This window comes from Stenella coeruleoalba (genome assembly GCF_951394435.1).
Source record: "Stenella coeruleoalba genome assembly, chromosome: 17".
In the NCBI taxonomy this organism is placed as follows: Eukaryota; Metazoa; Chordata; class Mammalia; order Artiodactyla; family Delphinidae; genus Stenella; species Stenella coeruleoalba.
This window is the reverse complement of record NC_137163.1, coordinates 32,461,056-32,484,309: the sequence shown is the minus strand read 5'-3', so window position 1 is coordinate 32,484,309 and position 23,254 is coordinate 32,461,056. Positions and strand designations below refer to the sequence as shown.

Here is a 23,254-nt window from a genome sequence, read left to right as displayed (position 1 = left end):
GATTTCTGCTTTGCAAGGTTATTAGCTATCGATTCAATTTCTTTAGTAGATGTAGACCTATTCAGATTATCTGTTTCTCCCTGTGTGAACTTTTGTAGATTGTATCTTCCAAGAAAATGGTCCATTTCATCAAAGTTATTAAATTTCTGGGTATAGAATTCTTCTTAACATTTTAAAAATCAGTTTTAATGTCATGGAATCAGTAGTGATGGACTGTCTTTCATTTCTGTTATTAGTAATTTGTGGCTTCTCTCTTTTACTTGACTAATCTAGATAAGGGTTTATCATTTTATTGGTCTTTACAAAGAGGGAACTTTTGGTTTTGTTGATTTTTATCTGTTGATTTCATATTTTAAATTTCACTGATGTCTGCTCTAATTTTTTTTTTGAAGAAAATAGGCTTATTAACTTAAAAGAACTTGAAACAAGTATTCGAAAGAAATTTGTGCCTTTATTAGAATGGCGTTAGGCTTTAAAAATGACTAATTTTGGTAATCAAATGATTCATTTTTTTGAATAAGAAATGACACTAGAACTGCAATACTGGTCCAACAGTCTTATTTTTACTTTTCCTTTAAAGCAAGAAACAGAATGAGAGTTAAACAGAAAGTACTGGCAGGCATCAGTTAATCCAAGATAATAGCTTCTTAGTTCCAAAAGCACTTGCAAAGAAAACCATGGGGGGACACAAGGTATGAAAGCAATTCATAATAACTGGAATCCCTTGAGCGGGTGTCTTCACCAAGTGTCATAGGCTACTTTTTGAATTTGTCCTTTACTTGGTCACTTTTTTCCCTCAAATACTAATTTGCCTGTGACATTTCCCTGAAAGTGTAAAAAGTATGAAATACAAACAAGCTCTTGCATTGTACACTTAGAAGTGTACAATTCAAGCATTACAGAGCTATCTACATACCCTCAAATCTTGGCTAATTCAATAGTATAGAACCTATCAGGGCACAGAAAGAACTAACACCTGCTTCTTTTTGTTACACATACAATTCAAATATTGAATCTGAAGAAAAACATTTAATCATTTTGTCTCTCCTCTACATTCCCATGTTGATAAACTTACTAAAATATTCCTGTGTAATTTAGTTTGGTCTTATTATTTCAAGTCAGGGTTAAAACCTCAAAACCAGCCATCCAGACAAAAAAGGCAATCAGAAAGATTATTTCTTCCTCACTTCCCTAACCCCAGTGACTGTGAAGTTAATTTTATGACTTAACTCCAAACACTGGATAGTGATGACAAATGCTAGGCCCAATTTCTTCATAATCCTTTTTGGCGTGGCATACATGGTAGAATTCAGGCGTAGAAGCCAGCATGGATCCTCCAAACCACATTGCATGTGACTGCATTTTGGGTGTGATGACTTGTACATCAATAGGTTTTTGTGTCAGTCTACCACCACTCAGTTCCTCACTTAATTTCAGCCTGGCATCTCCAGTTCTTTTCAAATCTCTTTGCAAGTGATGTCCAAAGTCCCTGATCCAAAGTCCCTGAACATGGTTGAATATCCAGAGAGGACAATATTCTTGTTGAGAGGATCTATGACATCAGTAGGACAATTGTGATTATTTACTTCATCTACAACTTCTGAGATAGGTTGAGTAAAGCCTGGATTAGCAAACTCTAGATGAAAAAAATGTCACGTTCCAAGAATCTCTCAATAACCAACCCCAATGGAGAATTCTTTCTTTGAGATAACATTGATTCCAGTATACTGTTTAATCCACTTTGCTCCATCTGTGTCATACTTGTTAAATTCTTTGACCAAATCTGGGCAGGCATAACTATAGTGCTCCTTTAACGTTCCCAAGGATTTCTCTGATGGATTCTTACTTTTCCATCTCTCAGCAATTGTTGAATAAAATATGTTATATTACATACATGTAAAATATGTTATATTACATCCTGTGTTATATACACAGCTGTTATATTACAGCTGTGCTTAATACAGCTGTCAATTACATACCCTTCAGCCACAGGGATGACATGGGTGACACTGTCTCCACTGTCTATTACTGTATTGCTCTAATTTTTATTATTTCTTTTCTTCTGCTTGTTTTAGATTTAATTTACTCTTTTCCCCCCCAGTTTCCTAAGGTGGAAGTTTATTTTATAGATTTTAGATCTTTCTTTTTTCCCTAACATATGCATCCAATGCTAGAAATTTCCATCAAAGCACATATTTAGCTGCATCTTGCAAATTTTGATACATTTTTATTTTCACTTCAGGTGAAATATATTCATAATATTTCAAATTTCTTTTGAGAATTCTTTGACCCTTGTGTTATTTAGAAATGTATTGTTTAATCTCCAGATATTTTTGGATTTCCTACTACTGTTCCGTAATTGATTTCTAGTTTAATTTGACTGTGAACTCAAAGCGTACTTTGTATAATTTGTATTCTTTTAAGTTTGTTGAAGAGTGTATTATGGCTTAGAATGTGGTCTGTCTTGGTGAATATTCCATATGAGTTTGAGAATAATGTGTATTCTGCTGTTATTGGATGAAGTACTATAGAATGTCAGTTAGATCTGTTTTATTGATGATGCTATTCAGTTCAGCTATATCCTTGCTGATTTCCTGCCTACTGGATTTGTCAGTTACTGATAGAAGTGTGATGTCTTTAACTGTAATAATGGATTTGTATATTTCTTGTGCCTCTTGTATTTTGACATTTTTTTTCCCTTTGTATTTTGATATTCTATTGTTAGGCTCTGCAAATTAAGGATTATTATGTGTTCTTGGGAAACTCACCCCTTTATCATTATGGAGTGCCCCTCTTTATCTTTGATAATTTTCCTTGCTCTGAAGGTCACTGTCTGAAATTAATGTAGATTCTCCAGCTCTCTTTTTATTAGTGTTAGCATGGTATATCTTTCTTCATGACTTTACTGTGTCTTTCTATTTAAAGTGGTTTCTTGTAGAAAACACAGTTGGTGCTCTCTCTCTCTTTATTTTTTTGTGTACTTTGACAGTTTCTACCTTTTAATTGGTCAATTTAGATCATTCACATTTAAAATGATGATTGATATAATTGGATTAATAGCTATCATATTTGTAACTGTTCCAATCATTGCCTTTGTTCTTTGTTTACTTTAGAGTTCAGCATTTTATATGATTTGATTCCATTTTCTCTCCTCACTTTGCATATGAATTATACTTCCTTTTTTAAAAATAGTATGTTTTAGTGGTTGCTGAAGAGTTTGCAACTGATTCAATAATTTATAACTAATCCAAGCCCTACTTTCAGATAACACTATACCACCTCAGGGGTAGTATAAGTACTTTATAAAAGAGTATTCCTGATTTTCCCCTTTTGTACCTTGAAAGTTGGTATCATTCATTTCACTTATCCCTAAGCTATAATCATCAAATGCAATGTTACTACTATTATTTTGAACAAACTTAGATCAATTAAGAATAAGAAAAAGAAAAGATTTTATTTTGCCCTCATTTATTCCTTCACTAATGCTCTTCCTATTTTTTATATAGATGTTTCCAACTTATATCATTTTCTTCTGCCTTTTTTTACACTCTTTGCAAGGCAGGTCTATTGATGACAAATTCCCTCAATTTTTCTTTGTCTGAGTAGGTATATTTCTCCTTCACTTTTGAAGTGAATAATTGCACTGGACACAGAATTCTAGGTTGGTGGGGTTTTTTTCTTTCAACAATTCAGATATTTTATTCCACTTTCTTTTTGCTTGCATGGTTTCTGAAGAGAAGTCCAAAGTAATTCTTATGTTTGTTTCTCTGTAGGTAAGGTGTTTGTCTTCTTTCTGGCTTCTGTCAGAATTTCCTCTTTGTCTTTGGTTTTCTGCAGTTTGAATAGGATTTGCGTAGGTGTAAAAGATTTTTTTTATATTAATTCTGCTTGGTGTTCCTCATGCTTCCTAGATCTGTGGCTTGGAGTCTGTCATTAATTTTGGAAAATTCTCAGTCATTATTACTTCAAGTTTCTTCTGTTCCTTTCTTTCTTCTCCTTCCAGCATTCCCATTGCATGTATATTATACCTTTTTGTAATTATCCCACAGTTCTTGGTCATTCTGTTCCATCTTTTTCTTTCTTTTCTCTCTGTGCCTTTCAGTTTTAGAAGTTTTTATTGACATATCTTCAAGTTCATCTATTCTTTCTCAGCTGAGTGTAGTCTACTGATGAGTCCATCACAGGCATTCTTCATTTTTGTTACAGTGTTATTTATCTCTAGAGCTTCCTTTTCATTCTTTCTTAAACAATTTATTTCTCTGCTCACAGTACCCATCTGTTCTTGCATGTTGTACACCTTTTCCATTAGCATCTTTAACATATTAACTGTATTTATTTTGCCCAATTCCAGTTCTCTGCCTTATCTGAGTCTGTTTCTGATATGTGCTTTGTCTCTTCAGACTGTTTTTTCTTGCCTTTAGAATGCCTTGTATTTTTTGTTGAAAGCTAGACAAGGTTTATTGGATAAAAGGAATGTAGGTAGACAGCCCAGTAGATAGTCCTTTAGTGTGGCAGATTTTATATTTATCTGGCAGTGTTTAGTAATTGGTGTAGCTGTGGTGTCAGAGGCTAAAAATTTCCTCTATTGTCCTTAAATTTTTTCCAATTTTTTTTTTGTGGTAAGGTATACAAACATAAAATATTCCATCTTAACCACTTTTAAGTGTATAGTTCAGTTTCACTGAATACATTCATAATGTATTTATGCATTAATGCATTACTACCAACCATCTCAAGAATGCTTTCATGTTGTAAATGTGTCATACACCATGACCAAGTGGGAATTATCCCAGTGATACAAGGATGGCTCAATTAGCTGTGAATCAGTGTGATCACATAAATCAATGTGATACACCACGTTAACAAATTGAAGAATAAAAATCATATGATAATTTTACTAGATGCAGAAAAAGCTTTCAACAAAATTCAACATCCATTTATGATAAAAACTCTCAACCATGTGGGTATAGAGGGAAGATACTGCAAGATAATAACTGCTATATATGACAAACCCACAGCTAACACATCATACTCAGTGATGAAAAGTTGAAATCATTTTCCTCTAAGATCAAGAACAAGACAAGGACGCCTACTCTCACTACTTTATTCAACATAGTATTGGAAGTCCTAGCCACCGCAATCAGACAAGAAAAAGAAATAAAAGAAAATCCAGATTGGAAAGGAAGAAGTAAAACTATCACTGTTTGCAAATGACATGATACTATATATAGAAAATCCTAAAGATGTCACCAGAAAACTATTAAAACTCATCATTGAATTCAGTAATGTTGCAGGGTACAAAATTAATATATAGAAATCTGTCATGTTTCTATACACTAACAAAGAACTATCAGAGAAATTAAGAAAACAATACCATTTACAATTGTATCAAAATGAATAAAATAGCTAGGAATAAGTCTAACCAAGGACATAAAAGACCTGTACTAAGAAAACTATGACATTGATGGAAAAAATTGAAGATGACACAAACAAATGGAAAGACATACTTGCTCATGGATTGGAAGAATATTGTTAAAATGACCATACTACTCAAGGCAATCTACAGATTCAGTACAGTTCTCATCAAAATACCAATGACATTTTTAACAGAACTAGAATAAATAATTCTAATTTTTGTATGGAAACACCAAAAACTCCAAATAGTCAAAACAATGTTGAGAAAGAAGAACAAAGCTGGAGATATCACAGTCCCTGATTTCTTCTAAGAATTTTACAGTTTTAAGTATTAAATTTAGGTCTTTGATTGATTTTGAGTTAATATTTACATATGATATTAAGCAAGGATCTAACTTCATTCTTTTTCATGTGGATAACCAAATTTTCCAGCACCATTGTTGAAAAGCCTGTCCTTTCCTCATGGAATGGTCTTGGCACACTTGTCAAAATCCAGTTGACTTTATGTATATATGGCATTTATTTCTGGGCTCTCTATTGTATTCCGTTGGTCTATGTCTGTCTTAATGCCAGTACCACACTGATTACTGTACCTTTGTTGTAAGTTTTGGAATCAGGAAGTGTGATTCCTGTAGCTTTGTTCTTACTTTTCAAGATTATTTTGGCTATTTGGGCTCCCTTGAGATTCTATATGAATTAAGGATGACTTTTTGTATTTTGGCAAAAACATCATTGGGATTTTGATAAGGACTGCATTGAATCTATAGATTGCTTTGCGTAGTATTTAGATATTGATCTGTGGTTTTCTTTTCATGTAGCATCTTTGTGTAGCTTTGGTATTATGGTATTGGTGATCTCAAACAATGTGTTAGGGAGTGTACCTTCCTCTTAAATTTTTGGGAAAGTTAGAGAAGGATTGGTATTAGTTCATTTTTGGTATTAGTTCATGTTTGGTAGAATTCACCAGTGAAGGCATCAGGTCTAGAGCTTTTCTTTGTTGAGATTTTTGATTAATGATTCAATCTTTTTACTAGTTAGAGGCCTATTCAGATTTTCTATTTCTTTGTGATTTCCTGGTATGTTTTGTGTTTGTAGGAATTTGTTCATTTCATCTAGGCTGTCCAATTTGTTGGCATAAAGTTGTTATAGTACTCTCATATTCCTTTTTATTTCTGTAGAACAGTAGTAGTGTTATCACTTCCATTTATGATTTTAGTAATTTGGTTCTTTTCTCCTTTTTTCTTAGGCCATCTAACAAAATTTTTCGTTTTGTTAATCTTTTCAAAGAACTAACTTTTAGTTTCATTGAGTTTCTCTATTGTATTTTTTCTATTTCATTTATCTCTGCTGTAATTTTTATTATTCCTTCCTTCTGGTGGCTTTGGGTTAATTTGTGTTTCTTTTTCTAGTTTCATAAGTGCAAAATTAGGCTTTAGCTTTAAGGTCTTTCTTGTTTTTTAATGTATGGATTGGCCAAAGAGTTTCTTCAGGTTTTTTTTGTATCACCTTACGGAAAACCCCAAATGAACTTTTTGGCCAAGCCAGTAATTGTTTATAGCTATAAATTTCTTGCTTTGCACTGCTTAACCACATCCCATAAATTTTGGTACATTTTTTTGTTTTGTTTTGTTTTCATTTGTCTCTGAGTATTTTCTAATTTCCCTTGTATTTTCTTTTACCCATTGTTTTTAAAGTATATGTTGTTTAATTTCTACAAATTTGTGATTTCTCTAGTTTTCCATTTCTCACATTATCCTGTTGTGTTTGAAGAACATATTATGGTGGCCAAAAATTTCATTCGGGTTTTTCCATAACATCATATGGAAACACCCGAATGAACCTTTGGCCACTCCAGTACTTTATGTGATGTCTACATTTTAAAGTCTACTGAGACTTAATTAGTGGCCTGACATATGGTCTCTCCTGGAAGATGTCCCATTTCCACTCGAGAAGAATGTGTTTCCTGTTCTTGTTGGGTATTGTATTCTATATGTTTGTTTGACTTAGTTGGTTTATTGTGTCTTGGTGTGGGTCTCTTTGATTTCATCTTTTGGGGAATTTGTTCATTGTCTTTAATGTTTATATTAATGTATTTCATCAAATTTCAGAAAATTTCAGCCATTATTTCTTCAAATATTCTTTCTCCTCCTCTGGAATTCCCACATCAAACCAATGTCTGCTTAGTGGTGTCCCACAAGTCCCTTAGACTGTCTTTTCTTCAATCTGTTTTCTTTCTATTCTTCAGATTCAGTACTTTTCATTGTTTCATCATCAAGTTCACTGATTATTTCTCTTCCCTCCTCAAATCTGCCTCTGCATCCTTCTAGTGAATTTTTCATGTCCGTTTTTGTACTTTTTGGGAAGGGGGAAACTTTTCTGGTCTAATAATTGACACAAGGCAGATTAACAGAAAAAAAAATTAATTTGTATGCACAGAGGTCTCATAGAAATGGAACACCTGAAGTGACCAAGGCAGGCTGTTTATAAAAAAAAAATTAATTTTAGATAAAGAAACAATCATTTGTGAAGATTTAACAAAGGGGCTTGTACTTGTGGTAACAGACTAATGAAGAAGTCACACAGATTTTTTAATACAGCTTTCTTAGCCTTGAACTTCTTAATTCTGTTGATAAGGATGCTTTCTGTACTTTGGGTATGGGGGGATACTTTCACACTGGAGATTTCTTTCTTGCTTTCAGGGGGAAAGAGAAGGATCAGAGTGTTGTTTTCTTTTAAGTATTGTTTTTTTATTTTCTCACCGACTGATCTCAAGTAACTTTAATTCAAAATAATCTATATGCCATTGTGGCGTGTCTTGGGGTAGCCTACTCTCAGTCCCAACAACTTTCAGTCCAGAATCCTTTTTGGGTTCTTTTTAGGTTTTCTGTCTCTTTATTGGTATTTCCATTTTGTTCACACATTGTTTTCTTGACTTTCTCTACATTGTCAGTTCTCTGAGCATTTTGAAGATGATAGTTTTATTTTTTATTTTAAATTTTTTTAAATTAATTTTTATTGGAGTATAGTTGCTTTACAATGTTGTGTTAGTTTCCACTGTACAGCAAAATGAATCAGCTATACATATACATATATCTCCTCTTTTTTGGATTTCCTTCCCATTTAGGTCACTATAGTGCATTAAGTAGAGTTCCTTGTGCTATACAGTATGTTCTCATTAATTACCTATTTTACATATAGTATCAATAGTGTATATGTGTCAATTCCAATCTCCCAATTCCTCCCCCCAACCCCACCAATGTTGTTTTAAAGTCTTTGTCTAATAGATATGCCAGGTGTTTTTCAGGGACAGTTTTTGTTGTTCCTTTTTTTCCTTTGAGTGGCCCATACTTTCTGTTTCTCAGTATGCCTTGTGACTTTTTTGTTGGAAACTGGACATTTGAATCTAAATATGTGGTAACTCTGGAGATCAGATTCTCACCTTTCACTAAGTTTTATTATTTTCTGTTATTGTTTTTATTTTATTTTATTCTTTTGTGTTGTAGGCTGTTTCTGTGCTGAGGATCAGGTTGTGTTATAAACTTAAGGTCTTTTCTGAACCTGTTCCTTTCCCTGGGCAAATATGGTGACTTTCTGTTTTCTCTCATATACGCAGTTGCTTTTAAATGTTTCAGTCTTTAATGTCTGGCTTCTAAAAAGAGAAAAATAGAAAAACAAAGGTTGGTGGGGGGGAAATGCCCAGGCTCTTTAAAAATATCCTGGAAGTCACCTTAGCCAAAGGGGGAGGGGCTTGCAACAATGGGGGGATTGCAACAACAATGGTCACTTACCTCTTTGTAGGGACCTCTGAGATGAGAAGCAGTAATCAGGGATCAGAGCACAAATACGATATTTGGAGGACAGTGTCTTTTTTACCCACTCTTGCTCCTGCAAACTGTGTATAGGTTGCTCCGAGAACAGGTAAACAGCTACCTTCCATGGAGCAGGGTGGTAGGGGATGGGTAGCTGCCACTATGCTAAGAGCGCAAATTGACTGAAATTAACAGCAAGGTACAGTCCAAGCCTTCTTCTGAAGTTGAAAGCCTTCAGTAGACTCCAGATTTCCAAATTAGTTATGTCAGACAGATTGTGTAGCTTGGGGGGGCAGATTTCTGTTGCTTTCTACTTTGTCATCTTCCAAAATCCTCTCTTCTATTGTCTTTATTTTTGTCTTCCTTTCTGTTTCGTGTTTGCCTAGAGACTTCTTACTAAATAGTGTTTAAAGCTTGCAGTTGTTATAGTTGTAATCCTGTTATTATTCAGGAACTCTAATGATTTGGTGGGAAGGTGTTGCTACAGGACAAGCATTCAACAGTCCTATAATTAGGTCTTATTCTTCTAGTGTGCCTGAGTTAGGTATTTGCCTTCCCCCATGCTGAAGGCTGGAGGGAGCTGTAGTTTGGTATTGTCCTTCTCCCACATAAAAGGCTAGAGGGTGATATAATAGGTAATTACCTTCCACAGGCTTGTTTGGTTTTGGTAAAATGCCAGTTGGTTAGGCTCTGGTAAAATATTTCCCCTTGAGTTTAGGATTGTTAAAAAGAGCAGAGGGCTCTGGGAGTATTTCAAAATGGTTTCTTTCCCTTCCTCCTGCTTGATGCAGGAGGAAATTTTTCTCCGATCTTCACAGTGAGCAACTGGTATGGCTTTTGCAGATAAAATTTATGGAAGTGTGGTAGTATGCCCCAAACTGGGACTCCTTGGAATTTTAAACTCTCAATCTAGTCCACAGTGAGTCTCCAGCTATTGGCCAATTATAGTTAAAAGTGTTCCAACAGACAATGGCCCCAGGTGTGGGCTTCTGCTCCTGGGCCTGTACTCTTGGTAAACTGTGATAGTCTGGATCCACTTGTTTGTTTCTCTAGTTTTCATGGCAACAGTTTGCCTGCTCTATGACCTAAATTCTTTGATGACTCTAAGAAGAGCTATTGATTTTCGGTTTGTTCAGCTTTTTTCTTGTAAGGGTGGGAGTGATGATTTCCAAGCGTTTTATGTATCTTATTGGAAACTGGAAGCCCCTCGTACACTTTCTGGAATGCAGGAATGTAGGAGTTCATTGTCAATAATGTTAATGTATTGTCAAAAAAATATATAATTACTTTTTAATATTACCAGTTCTTTTTTTTTTTTTACCAGTTCTTAAATTATTATCTCAACATGAATTTTAATTATGGTCTGATACTTTGAGGTTTGATTTTATCTAACATATTGGACAAAAGAAGAAAATTTTTATACTCTTGATTTAAAGACAAGATAAATATTTTTACCACCGTATTTATGACACATATTTTATTTGGGAAGCTGATGTAAATGTTTGTATATTTCACATATAGATATTTTACAAAGCCCAGAAATAATTTCTGAATTGGTAATTTAAATTTTTATGTCTATTAATATTTTCAAGTACAGATTTTGAAATTAGAAACTGATTTATGATTAATATAAATTTGTTTATGGTAAAAACTTTTGTCACTAATTAAGAGCAAATATGATTCCTTGTCGAGAATCACCCAGGACTTCTTTAACAAATATCTTCTCCTCTTTTATGTATTCATTTAAATATTTTTGTTTATCATGCATATTATTTGGTGAAGGATACTCTTGAATTGTTCTCCATTTTGATGAGCTGGTATGGTAATTTTTCTTTGTCATTATCTATATGGGTACTGTTTTGTTCTAAAACGTTAAGAGATTTTTGTATCTTATTCTCAAAGAAATAACATGATAAGTTTTCTAGGTAGAATCCATTGTCACTATAGTTTGCTTGTATTTGTGTGTTTCTATATTTGGTGCTAAATATAATATTTTACTATTAATCCATTATATCTCTATTTAAATACTAAATGATGCGGCTTTAGCTCTAGGTCAAAACTATTGTACTTTTTGAAGTTTATGCAGAGAACATGGGATATTCTTTTTTAGTTAATATAGAGAAATATAAATACCAATTATATTCATTGGGACACAAAAATGTATAAGGGTATACATTTTCATTTATTGCTTATATCATTTAAAATAATAACACACTGAAAAAATCAATTTAATCTAAAGAGAATTTAATTTACAATGTTAATATAATTCCCTAATGAAAGTCCTAGATTTTGGTGACTCATTTTAGTTACCAATTCTTAGTCTTTCTTTGGGAAAGTAAAAGCTAATCAACTGATCACTGAGTCATAAGTTTATCTCTCAGGACCAGTCCCAGGCAAAGTGTGGGAAGCCACATTTCAGAGGCATCACTATCCTTGTGTTTTATCTTTCTCCACCTTTTAAATATCCAGTGCTATTTCAGTGAAACACCGAGTTGATTATAGGTTAAATGCATTTTTAGTCTGTTATAGTTATATGAATAATTTACTTTAGCTTATGAATATTTTAAATTTAGTATACATAATTATTTTAGTAGCTATTTTTAGGTATTAGATGCATAATCCCCCAATTCCTTTATCTGTTCCTTTGTGAAGTAAATGAATCCATTTGTAAGGCTTTTAAAATACATTTATAAAACCCTACATTTTATTTAAAATATTTATGCCTTTACTTCAATTTATATTAAGGAAGAAATTTTAAAAATAAAGAAGAAATCTGTTTATCTTCTGTAGGCCAAATGTAAACTGTGTTTAATATAATACTTTAAAATAATTATTTTAAATGCTTCAATATCAATATTAATGCAAATATGCAGAAAACTTGAGGACCAAATCATGGAATCATTAGGACAGGAGTAGAATTTTAATATCAGCCCTCTATTAAGAACAAATAATTCAACTTTTCCTTTTTGTGTCAAATTAATTCAAATGTATAATTCCAATTTATAGCAAAACATTAAGCTTTTCTATGTAACAAACCTCATTTTTCATTTTTATATGACCACAGATCTGTAGATAGAAATTTCTTCCTAGTACAGTGCACTCAGTTGTGCAAACTTATCTTTTTAGGGTCAAAGAAGAGCACAAACCACAACTGACACAGTAAGTAAATGTATTAAGAGTTCAGTAGACTTGACTTCTGTACCTTTGCCACATTCTGCTTTCTGCACCTTGGATGGTATTAGCTTACACTAATACTGGATAGGCTGCAGCTAGTGTGTCTTCTGCTTTTTGACTCTCTGGCTTGTAAGAGAGCTGCCTGCAGCTTCTTACTTCATCTACATACTGACTAGATGTAGTTTTTTGCTGCCTGCTTGTGGACTGGTTAAGTATTCAAACTTAATTTCCCTATATTCTGACTGCCTGGATGATAATTGGAGCTCATATTTCCATTGGCTGTAGCTTTTGTGCCTGTGTATTTTTATTAGTATGGATAAGAAAACATTTGACCATTTGTTTTATTCATTTGGTTATTCAGTCACATTATTTGCTTATTTAAACAGGTGGTTTCCCTTTAGTGGGATCACTGAACTGGTAAATAACGTTCTCCAGCCCCAGCAAAAACAACAAAATGAAAAGGAGCCCCAGACGTAAGTAAGCTGATCTGTACAGACTAAATATTATCTCTAATAGCATAACATACTGAAGAGTATGTATTAAAATACTGCCCTTGGAATAACATTCCTCAGAAATGAAAATTGTTAGGTTATGAGTTTGATATTTTCACCTTTGATACTTCATATCCCATGGAAATATTAAAAGAAAACAAGGATAATTTATAGGGTAGTAAGAACGAAGAGGTAATTCTCCCCCCAACTTTAGTATAAATTATATAAACTGTATTTATCCAGTAAAATATCTTTCTCCAATATGCAGTATATTCCAAAGTATATTTCTTTCAAAAATAATTCCAGAAGACATTAAGAGGTATTTACCCCCCAATTCAATCTTTGGTCAAGTAGTTTTGGAAGGGTTCTTTTAAAAAAGGTTAAGAAGGTTTCTTTATTGTTATACTTCTGAGTGTCTAAATATGCTCCAAGGTATTAGAACATACAATATTAACTAAATTTATGTGACTATTGAATCCTGTTTTCACTGAATATTTCATTAGGTTATGAAACATAATTTGGGAAATCCAGCAATTTATTATCACATTGGTCTGAAACATTAAAAAATGTCAATTCCATTTATTTCAGTTATTAGTAGATTAAAATACACTCTTTAAGAAGTTGTTCATACTTGTATCTTTTTATCTTTGTGCAAGAAATATTATTTATGTTGTAAAGTGCAAGTTTCTTTGAGAATGTGAGAAAGATTGCATAGATTTAAATTCCACACTCCCCATGATAACTGCCGTCTTACTCAGAAATGCTCTTACCAGTCAGCCTCTGCACTTCATAAAAGTAGGAATTATGTCTATGGAGTAGATAGTTTGGTTGTATGAATGGGTAGATTGAAAAGTGACATGAGCTCTAGGAGAGAACAAGAATAACTGCCAGGAGCCTTAAGATGAAACATTCAGAAAAACATTCACATTTTGCCTTTAATGAAAATAGAAGATAATGTCTTTTTGTTTTGTTATTATTGAGGGTAATCCCTCATCCATTTTATGTTACCTTGTATGCATTTTATTTTAAATTTGGTCAGTGTTTCATTTTCAACTGAAGTAAAACTGTATTGTGATATGCTTCTCCTACTAGCTGATAATGTATTTCTACGGTTGGAATTGTTGCTGTATTTAAGCCAGTTGAAGTCAAGACCCGTATTTGTCTTGTCTACATTCTATCCTTGACATGTAGCAGAGTGACTGATCCATGGTAGGAACTCAATAAATGCGTCTTCACAACTGATTTTACATGTTTTACCCTTTTATGATGTAAGAATACTGTGTCCCAAGGAATAGAAATAAATTCAATAATCTTTCTCTAATCAGCAAAAATTGTATTAAAATTGCACACAATGTCATTGTTTTGCTGATTTTTCTCTAAGGCACTGAAACATAATAAGGTAGTAAAATCAATAGCAAAATATAATTAGATGCGACTTTGTCTCAATTTTAAATGATGTCAGTTATGTATCTTGTTTGTAGGTTTTAGAAAATAATCAGGATTGTTATGTTATTTAGTAGATTACAGTGGACATTAAATAAAATAGATGTTTTGTTAGTAACTTTAAAAAGTGATCACTGATTATTGAAACAAAATGACATTTGACTGGGATAAACAAAGATCAAGGCAAATTTGAAAAGCAATAGCTTTATTTCAATAATAAATATAATATAGTTTGCTTTGATTTTCGGCTAGGAAGATTGTAGGAGAAAAGACTAGTACTTTCCGATATTTTAAAAATTAATTCCAAATTAATAACTATTATTTCCATTAATGTTTCTTGGACAACTAATTCATTCTTCTTGTTCTGTGATTTATACAATTAAAAAAATCAGAAGTAATAAGTTCTCTTAATAGCTACTTTCTTCATCTTACAATCTTATTGTGCTGAAGATTTTCTGATATATAATTTTCTAGGAGCTTTCCTTTTATCTTTCTGATCCACAGGTCGGGGTACTTCTGAATCTTCTCCTTTAATTCATCTTCTCTTTGATCAGAGTCTAGGACTTCTTATTTCTGAATCACCTCATTTGTTTCTCTCTTTGACTACCATGTGAGAAAGATAACATCCTATCTGCTTACTTTCTATTCACTCACCTATTAAATTATTTTGGAGAGTTGAATTCTAGGTATTCATTTTAATTTATAAATGTTAAAAAGTAGGACTTATGCTTTTCATATTCTGTATGAACGTTTTCACAGTAGAATAACTAAGTAAATATTCTGTCAGATAGTATTTAAAAATCTAATATTTCCTGAACAGTAGTTTCATTTTAATGAATTTCTATAAATCCCATGTTGTGATTTTCAAAGCTTTAATAATGTAGGTTCTTTGAGGTCTGTATTTTTGGAATTTGTTTATTTCATAGTTTTTTTTTAAATGTAACAGGAATGTAATTTTGAACTTTGAATGTAATGTAATTTTGATTTCAGTAATTTATGTGAAAATATAGGTATACGTAGAACAAAGTATCCCATTTTGACTTTCCATAAGTACTGAGGCATAGAAAATGGATTGAGCCGATTTTCAGTTGTCAGTTCATTCATCTTTGCAGAAATTGCTTAATATACAAATTAAATAATTTTAAATTCTTTTCTTTCTTTCACTGTTTTTTCACATTAATATTAAAATGAGGGAAAATTGTCTGTAAAGATAATATAATATAGGTTATATGTAGGGTGTAAACGAGTCTTTGGATAATTAAAATGGGCATATTAGGAAAAAATGATAAATGCTATTTAATACAACTGTTATTTTAACTTGGTGTTGCCAATATGTAGCATAACATCAAAGGTAAGTTTTTTTAATACAGATTAATTAAACCAATCAATTGGATTAGTTTGATTTTGAATTTTCATGTAATAACTGTTTTATTCATGTTGTGACATGTTAAATAATAAATGTACTTTTGAGGGCTTCCCTGGTGGCGCAGTGGTTGAGAATCCACCTGCCGATGCAGGGGACATGGGTTCGTGCCCCGGTCCGGGAAGATCCCACATGCCGCAGAGTGGCTGGGCCTGTGAGCCATGGCCGCTAAGCCTGCGTGTCCGGAGCCTGTGCTCCGCAACGGGAAAGGCCACAACAGTGAGAGGCCCGCATACCTCCCCTCCCCAAAAAATGTACTTTTGAAATATTAGGAAAATCTAAAATTTGAAATATTGGAATGAGATGGCCACTAATATAGTAATCCTCTGATAATGAGGTATTTTAATAGGAAAACGATGCTAAGGGGAAGCGTGTTAGCATAGAGAAATCATAGGTGAAAGTTTTTAGGTAGCAAAGGGTTTGAGAGACACAAAGAAGACTAGTGTGGCTGTAATATAGTGGACAAGAGGGAGTGCGACAGGCAGTGAGGTTCTGAAGGTAGGACTCAGACAGGACATTGTTTCTCTAGAGAGTGAGAAGGAGTTTGGATCTGAATGTCAGTATAAAGGGAAGATACTGAAAAGTTTTAAACATGGGAGTCACATAATTTAATTTATGTATAAAAATCTGGCTGTTCTATGAGTAGAGTGAGTGAGGATGGAGGTTGAGAGAGTAATGAGGAGGCTTTTGTGAAGGACTTGGCTAGAGATTATGATGACTTGGACCAGGCTGATGATACTGAAGATGGAGGGAAGTGGATTGGGGATATATTTGGAGGTTGAAATGACATGATTTGTTAGTGGAGTAGATTTAGAAGAAGTTAGTAAGGAGGATGAGAGAACCAAAGAGGACTGCCAGAATTCTGATTGGAAGAACTCATTGGGTGGTGATACCATTAACTATGATCAAGAAGGGGAAAGGATGAACAGGTTAGAGGTAGAAACTAAAACTGAAGTTTTAAATTTTTAAAGTTTAAGATGCTAATAAGTTAACCAGCTTTGAAGGACAGATATGGATTAGCTGCAGATATAACTTTCAGAGTTGTCAGTATAATGCATAAAACTAGAAGAGGAGACAAGATGATGTAGGGCGAGAGTATGTGATGAAGAGCAGATAAGAAGGTCCAAGACAGCCCTGAAAATTCTCACACTGTGCATGGTACTAGGCATCCAGAGATAAAAGGACTATGGTTCCTGCTCTCAAATATTTCATATTCAAGAGGGAAAACATGCTGATAGTAATTAAAAACAATATTGTGGAGATTTCTGGTTTCCTTTTTGACATATAGAGTTTGGAAGCTGTCACTCCCATCCTTACAATGAGAAAAATGCTGAACAAACTGAAAATCAACAACTCTTCTTAGATCCCAGAAAATTGAGGACACAGGACAAATCAATGCCCTGACAACTGAAAGAAGAGGTGAATAAAGAGAATCACAGCTTCCTGGGAGCAGAAACCACCGGAGCTAGGAGCTGGTAGAAAATTGAGGAAATACTGAAGGCTGAGTGTGGACTAACTTGAGTTAAAAATTCTTGGAAATCCACCTTTAGGGGATCCCCCACCCCAGTTTTATAAGCTTTACCTCCATGAACTCTACCAAGTTCTCAAGGTAAAGATCAGTGAAAAATTCCCTCATACTTTCACCGGGGGGATGGGAAAATTAACCATTTTGACATACTCCCAGAGATTTTCATTCTCAAAGGAAACTACTTTACCAGAGCCTAACCAACATGAGAGTAGAGAAATACCCAATTATTGTCCCCCTAACCTTCCTGTCTCTCCAAAACAGGAAAAGAAGCTGAGAAGCACTTGTGACAGTCACAGCCCAGGGGCACTAGCCCATGAAAAGACTAAGACTTATTTATAGGATTATAGAATGCTTCTCTTCCAAGTGTCAGTTTAGGGATCTAGGCTGCTTCCATCTTGTTGGCAAGCCAATTAGAACACATAGCTACCAGGACTGCTGCATCAGAGGAAGAGAGAGAGAATGGAAAACTCACATTTATTCTTTTTTTTTTTTGAAGAAATAGAGACATTTTAAATTATTGTCAGTGATTACAAAATCTATCTCTTAATAATTGATAGAACAAGTAGACAGAAAAATCAGTAAGTATACAGAAGACCTGAACAATACTATCAACCAACTGAATGGAATGAATTTTTTTAGAACATTTCTACTCAACAACAGCAGAATACTCATTCTCTTAAAGTACACACAGAAATTTTACAAAATAGAACATATTCTATGAGCCATAAAACGTCTCAATAAATTTAAAAGAATTCAACCATAAAACTATGTGCTATGACCAAAATTATATTAGTTATTAATAACAGAAAGGTATCTTAAAACTTCTCAAATGTTTGGAAACTATTATATAATCCATGTTTCAAAGGAAAAAAAAAGGAAATTCGTATATATTTTGAACAGAAATAAATGAAAATACAGCATATTAATATTTGGGAGATGAAGCTGAGGCAATACTTATAGGGAAATTTATATGATGAAAGACTTACACACATTTATTCTTTTTTTTTTTTTTTTTTTTTTTTTTGCTATGCGGGACTCTCACTGTTGTGGCCTCTCCCGTTGCGGAGCACAGGCTCCGGTCACGCAGGTTCAGCGGCCATGGCTCATGGGCCCAGCCGCTCCGCTGCATGTGGGATCTTCCTGGACCGGGGCACGAACCCATGTCCCCTGCATCGGCAGGTGGACTCTCAACCACTGTGCCACCAGGGAAGCCCTCACACATTTATTCTTAATTGTGTAAGACAGGAAGTGACATAGGTCACTTTTACTCATAGCTCATTGCCCAGAACTTGTCACAAGGCTCTTAACTAACTGCAAGGAAGTCTAGAAACTCCATGTCCTCATGAAGAGAGGGAACTCTATATAGTGAGCACTAGTAACATCTAGTACAGTTAGTTTACATTTGATTCTTATTTATTGCAATGAGATGGATATTTCAGGATGCCAAAAGATAAAGACATGCCAAAAGAAAGCTGTAGTAGCAAAGATAACTCCAGTATTAGTCCACATTCTTGGTACTGTTGGTTCTTCTGAAACTGCTGTAAGTAATGACTTGAGATCAAGATCTAATTTTTACAATACTGAAGGATAAGGTTCATAATATGAAGAAAATTCAAATACAGAAGTATCCTCTCAAAGGAAGGAAATTTGCTGTATGTAGTGTTTCAAGGAATACCAATTCAATTTTGTCAGTGGGATTACAGGGAGATTTCCTTGTATTCTCTTAGGTGGCAGTGAAAGGAGATTAAAAATAGGTTGACAGTGAAAATATTATGAAAGCATACTGAGAAACCCTTAGTTGAACATTAGAGATTACAAAGTACAATAATAAATAGGATAAAGAGTAAACAAAATAATTTTTAAAGGGAGGAGCGAGATATCAGAAAATCATTCTTCTGTTCTTGGATGGAAGCTGTCTACTTTGGTTTGTCATCTGTTTGATCCAAGAGTCGTTGGTTAGCTCTTTCTCTCCAAAGACCATTTGTTTCTGGGGATTCTTAAGACTCTTTTATTTAAGGTCTCCTGATGGAGCAGATTTCCAACAGTCCATGCAAAATTGTTTGTGTCTTTTTAGTTGTGAAACGTAAGTCCAAAGATCAACATTTTGAGGCTTTTGTTGAAGTGCTAATTGTTAACATGACTTATTAACAGTCTTTTCCATCATAATCCTGAGGTAGTTTTTCCGTCCTATCTCTTCCAGAAGACTAAATCTGTAGGTTTCAGGTCATAGAGTGTTCCTTAGAAGGATGTTTTGGAAATCCTGCTTGTACCTGTTGATGTTAAGACTAAGTGTATCACGTGATTCCTTTGCTGTGCTTAATCATGTTAACTTGCGATAACGCTGACTCTGGGGTCAGAAGTGAAATACTAAATGCCTGGGCAGCCTATTATTAACTTATAAGGGAAAGCTGATAGATCTCCCCAAAAGTTGATTTTATTGTTTTGAAGGCTAATGACAATTGAAATTGAAGGGTCATTGAGAATATTGTTAATTTTACTTAAAAAATTCCACTTGTTTTTTTTCTACTTTTTCTTAAGCTTGAGGATGATATGGACAAAGATGTTTTCTTGTAAGCTACGTACTTCTTATTGGCGCTTGACTGGTCAAAGCAGTTGATATGGACTTGTGAAATAGTGAAGGCAGTTCCTGCACATAAATATGTTTCCAGGTCCAACATAGATAGTCTTCAACCTGAGTGGTCTAAAATTGACTGCATTTGTCATGTATCTTAGAACCACCTTAAATTCCTTTTGGCTCAAAAAAGGGATTAATAAATAAAGAAAAATTAGGATGATAGATTGCTTGTTCAGAAAATGCATTTAGAAAAATTGATAAAATTACCAAAGTGTTTATTGCCAAGTAAAGTTTTTATTAAAACATAACATATGTAGTGAAAAGTGGACAATTTGAAAATATACAGCTCATTGAATTGTCAGACAGTGAATATACCTGGAAATCATCACTGAAAGCAAGAAGCAGAGCATTACCAGCCCTTCAGGATCTCTTCCTTATGCTTCCTTCCAGGGAGGACTGTCTACCACCCCAGGGGGTGGCTTTTATCTTGAATTTTTTCTAGCACCACATATTATTTTTGCCTACTTATATTTAGACTTCATACAAATAGAATCATATGGTATATTGTGTCTATATTATTTTGCTTAATGTGTTTGTGAGATCCATTCATATGATTGCATGTAGTTGTATTTCATTCATTCTCATGATTGTATGGTACTCTAGTATCTGAAAATACTACAATTCATTTATGTTTTACTATTTCTGTACATTGCAGTTGTTTCCAGTTTTTGGCTATGAATAGTGCTGTGATATACATTCTGATGCCATTATTTTTTCTTACTACTTTGGAAAATTTTGTAGGTATTTGTGAAAGTGAAGTACTTCAGCTATTTAAAAATATTTTCAAACGTTAAATCTAGTTACTATGTCAGGGTGTCTATGTCTCTAGTTTCCCATTTATTTATTTGATAATGCTATAGATACCGTTTCTTGAGCATGCCCTACTGTTTGATGTTTTGGTGCCTCTGCATCTGGCCAAGGAAGGGAGAAAAGGCATTCCAGGGAGAGGAACAGGGTGATATGATCAGATTTGTATTTTAGAAAACCAGTAGAGTTGTAATAGTCACTTAGGCAGCTATTTAGAAGTTCAGAGGAGAGACCTGCTCTGTGACTGGGGTGGCCATCTATATGACATATGTTTATTCTTTTTTTTTTTTGCGGTACACGGGCCTCTCACTGTTGTGGCCTCTCCAGTTGCGGAGCACAGGCTCCAGACGCGCAGGCCCAGCGGCCATGGCTCACGGGCCCAGCCGCTCAGCGGCATGTGGGATCTTCCCGGACCGGGGCACGAACCTGTGTCCCCTGCATCGGCAGGCTGACTCTCAACCACTGCGCCACCAGGGAAGCCCTATTCTTTTTTTAATAAAAGGACATTAGTCCGTTCTGTCAGCGGATTAGTAAAGCAGTGACTTTTATACTTTTTAAAAAAACTTCCATCCATAAAAAGAAATATATTTTGCACTATAACCCAGTATACACATACCTACATAGAAATATACATATATATGTGTAATAGAAACAAGATTTATATGAAATCTTACTTGCACTCTTTCCAATGCTATGATCTATTCTATTTCATTAAAAATCATGAGTCTTGGCCTGCTAAATTGATTTTATGTCCTTATATTGGGTGGTACTCTGCAGTTTGAAAAGCACTCTATAATGTGTGTGACTGCATTTAATGATCACATTTTATAACTGCATGCCATGAACTTGTAGAAAGCACAACTTCAAACTCATCATCTAATGAAAGTCAGTGTTATGGAAATCATGAAAGTACACTTGTAAGATGTATGGGAAAACAACAACAGCAACAAAAAGCTATGTGGCTGGGCATAAAATTACCAGGCACAGCAGGATTACTAGGAGCTAACAGATTGAAAAATTTCTGTTTTCTTAAAGAACTCAGAAGTGAAGAAATTTTACTTTGTAAAACAGTTCAATGAGTTGCTTTGGTGAGGATGGAGAAAATAGACATGAAAAAGTTGGATAAAACAGCTTTTTGAAATAAGAAAGTGGAAAAAGCAATATTTCTAAATTGATAAATTATTGTATATGTCTTTTAAATATTTATTTGTCATAAAAGTTTTAACTTAAATGTGAGTACATCTTTGACTCTTTTATCTGTATCAGGGATCTGCAAAATATGGCCTGTGGGTCAAATCCTGCCTGCTGCCAGTTTTTGTAAATAAACTTTTATTGGAACACAGTCAAGCTCATTTATTTGTTTATCTATGGCTAGTCTCACATCCCTTTGGCAAAACTGAGTAGCTGTGACAGAGACCCTATGATCCACAAGGCTTATAATATTTACTATCTGGACCTTTGCAGAAAAAGTTTGCTTACCTCTGATTTACATCACTGGAAACTTATGTATTTACCTTTATATTTATATTTATAAACTTAAATGTATAAGCTTATATATTTAAGATTGTTTAGACCTTTCATTGTATTTGGAGTTTGGTTCTGACAATGTTGTTTTGGAGTGGAACAAACAAAAAACCCAATGAAATAGAATGCAGAGTCCATAAATAGACATTTGCACATGTGAGAACTAAGTATATGATAGATTGCTATCACAAATCAGTGGAAGAAAGGATGGTCTTTTTAGTGGTGCTGGGAAAATAGAGTATACGCAAAAACTTAAAATTAAGTTCTTGCATCACATCACATATAAAAATAAACTTTAGATCGATTAAAAGCCTAAATGTGAGAGGCAAAATTATAAAGCTATTAGAAGAAACTGTAGAATTTTTTGTGACTGACTCAGGGGTAAGTAAGGATTTTTATTATAGCCAGCCACCAAAACCACGAACCATGCAGGGAGAAGCTGATGTATTAGAATGCAACAAAATTAAAGAATTCTGCTGAACAAAGAACAGAATTAGCCATCATTTGTCAGACTAGGACATTTGCTATGCTCAGCTTATAAAGAATTAACATACAGGCTTTACAGGGTTCTTTTGCAAATCAGCAAAAACAAATAAACAACCCTATAACCCCCCCACCCCGCCCCTGCCCCACCAGGAAAACCAATAGAGTTTTGGTAAAGGATGGCAGGAATAGATAGTTCACAGGTAGGGCAGTTCAACTGGCTGAACTTCATTAGGAGTCAGAAAAATGTGAACTTAAAAAAATAAAACATCAGTTCATATCTACCCAAGCTGCAAAATTTAAAAAATTGAATAATATCATGTATAGGCAAGGATAAGAGGAAACTGGAGCCTTCATACCCTGCTTGCAGGTGTGCTAACTGGATTAAGCCATTTGGAGGGAACTTCAGAACTATTTAGTGAACTTGAGTATGTCTATTATATTTCTGTATACATATCTCAGAGAAAAACATATGTGTTTATAAATATCTCATTACAGAAATATTACAATTTATTGGAAATA

General features: G+C 34.0%; 1 protein-coding gene and 1 pseudogene across 35 annotated transcripts in view; one reads left to right on the top strand and one right to left on the bottom strand.

The window, feature by feature from the left end:
• The window catches only part of RIMS2 (regulating synaptic membrane exocytosis 2), a gene marked incomplete at its 5' end in the record, with an annotated part of 603,587 nt that overhangs the window by 150,906 nt on the left and 429,427 nt on the right, over window positions 1-23,254 (top strand). For 19 of the 34 annotated variants that reach the window (XM_079901285.1, XM_079901290.1, XM_079901288.1 and 16 more), the window contains 2 exons: window positions 12,351-12,383; window positions 12,785-12,871. The exons of 12 other annotated variants lie outside the window; for them this stretch is intronic. In XM_079901285.1, coding sequence (XP_079757411.1) covers window positions 12,351-12,383; window positions 12,785-12,871 — 120 coding nt within the window. The remainder of the gene's footprint in view (window positions 1-12,350; window positions 12,384-12,784; window positions 12,872-23,254) is intronic. 3 more of the 34 variants (XM_079901300.1, XM_079901311.1, XM_079901289.1) reach the window with 1 other exon arrangement.
• LOC307175795 (actin-related protein 3-like) lies at window positions 945-1,897 on the bottom strand (annotated as a pseudogene). The gene has a single exon. The product of its transcript is annotated as an actin-related protein 3-like (transcript).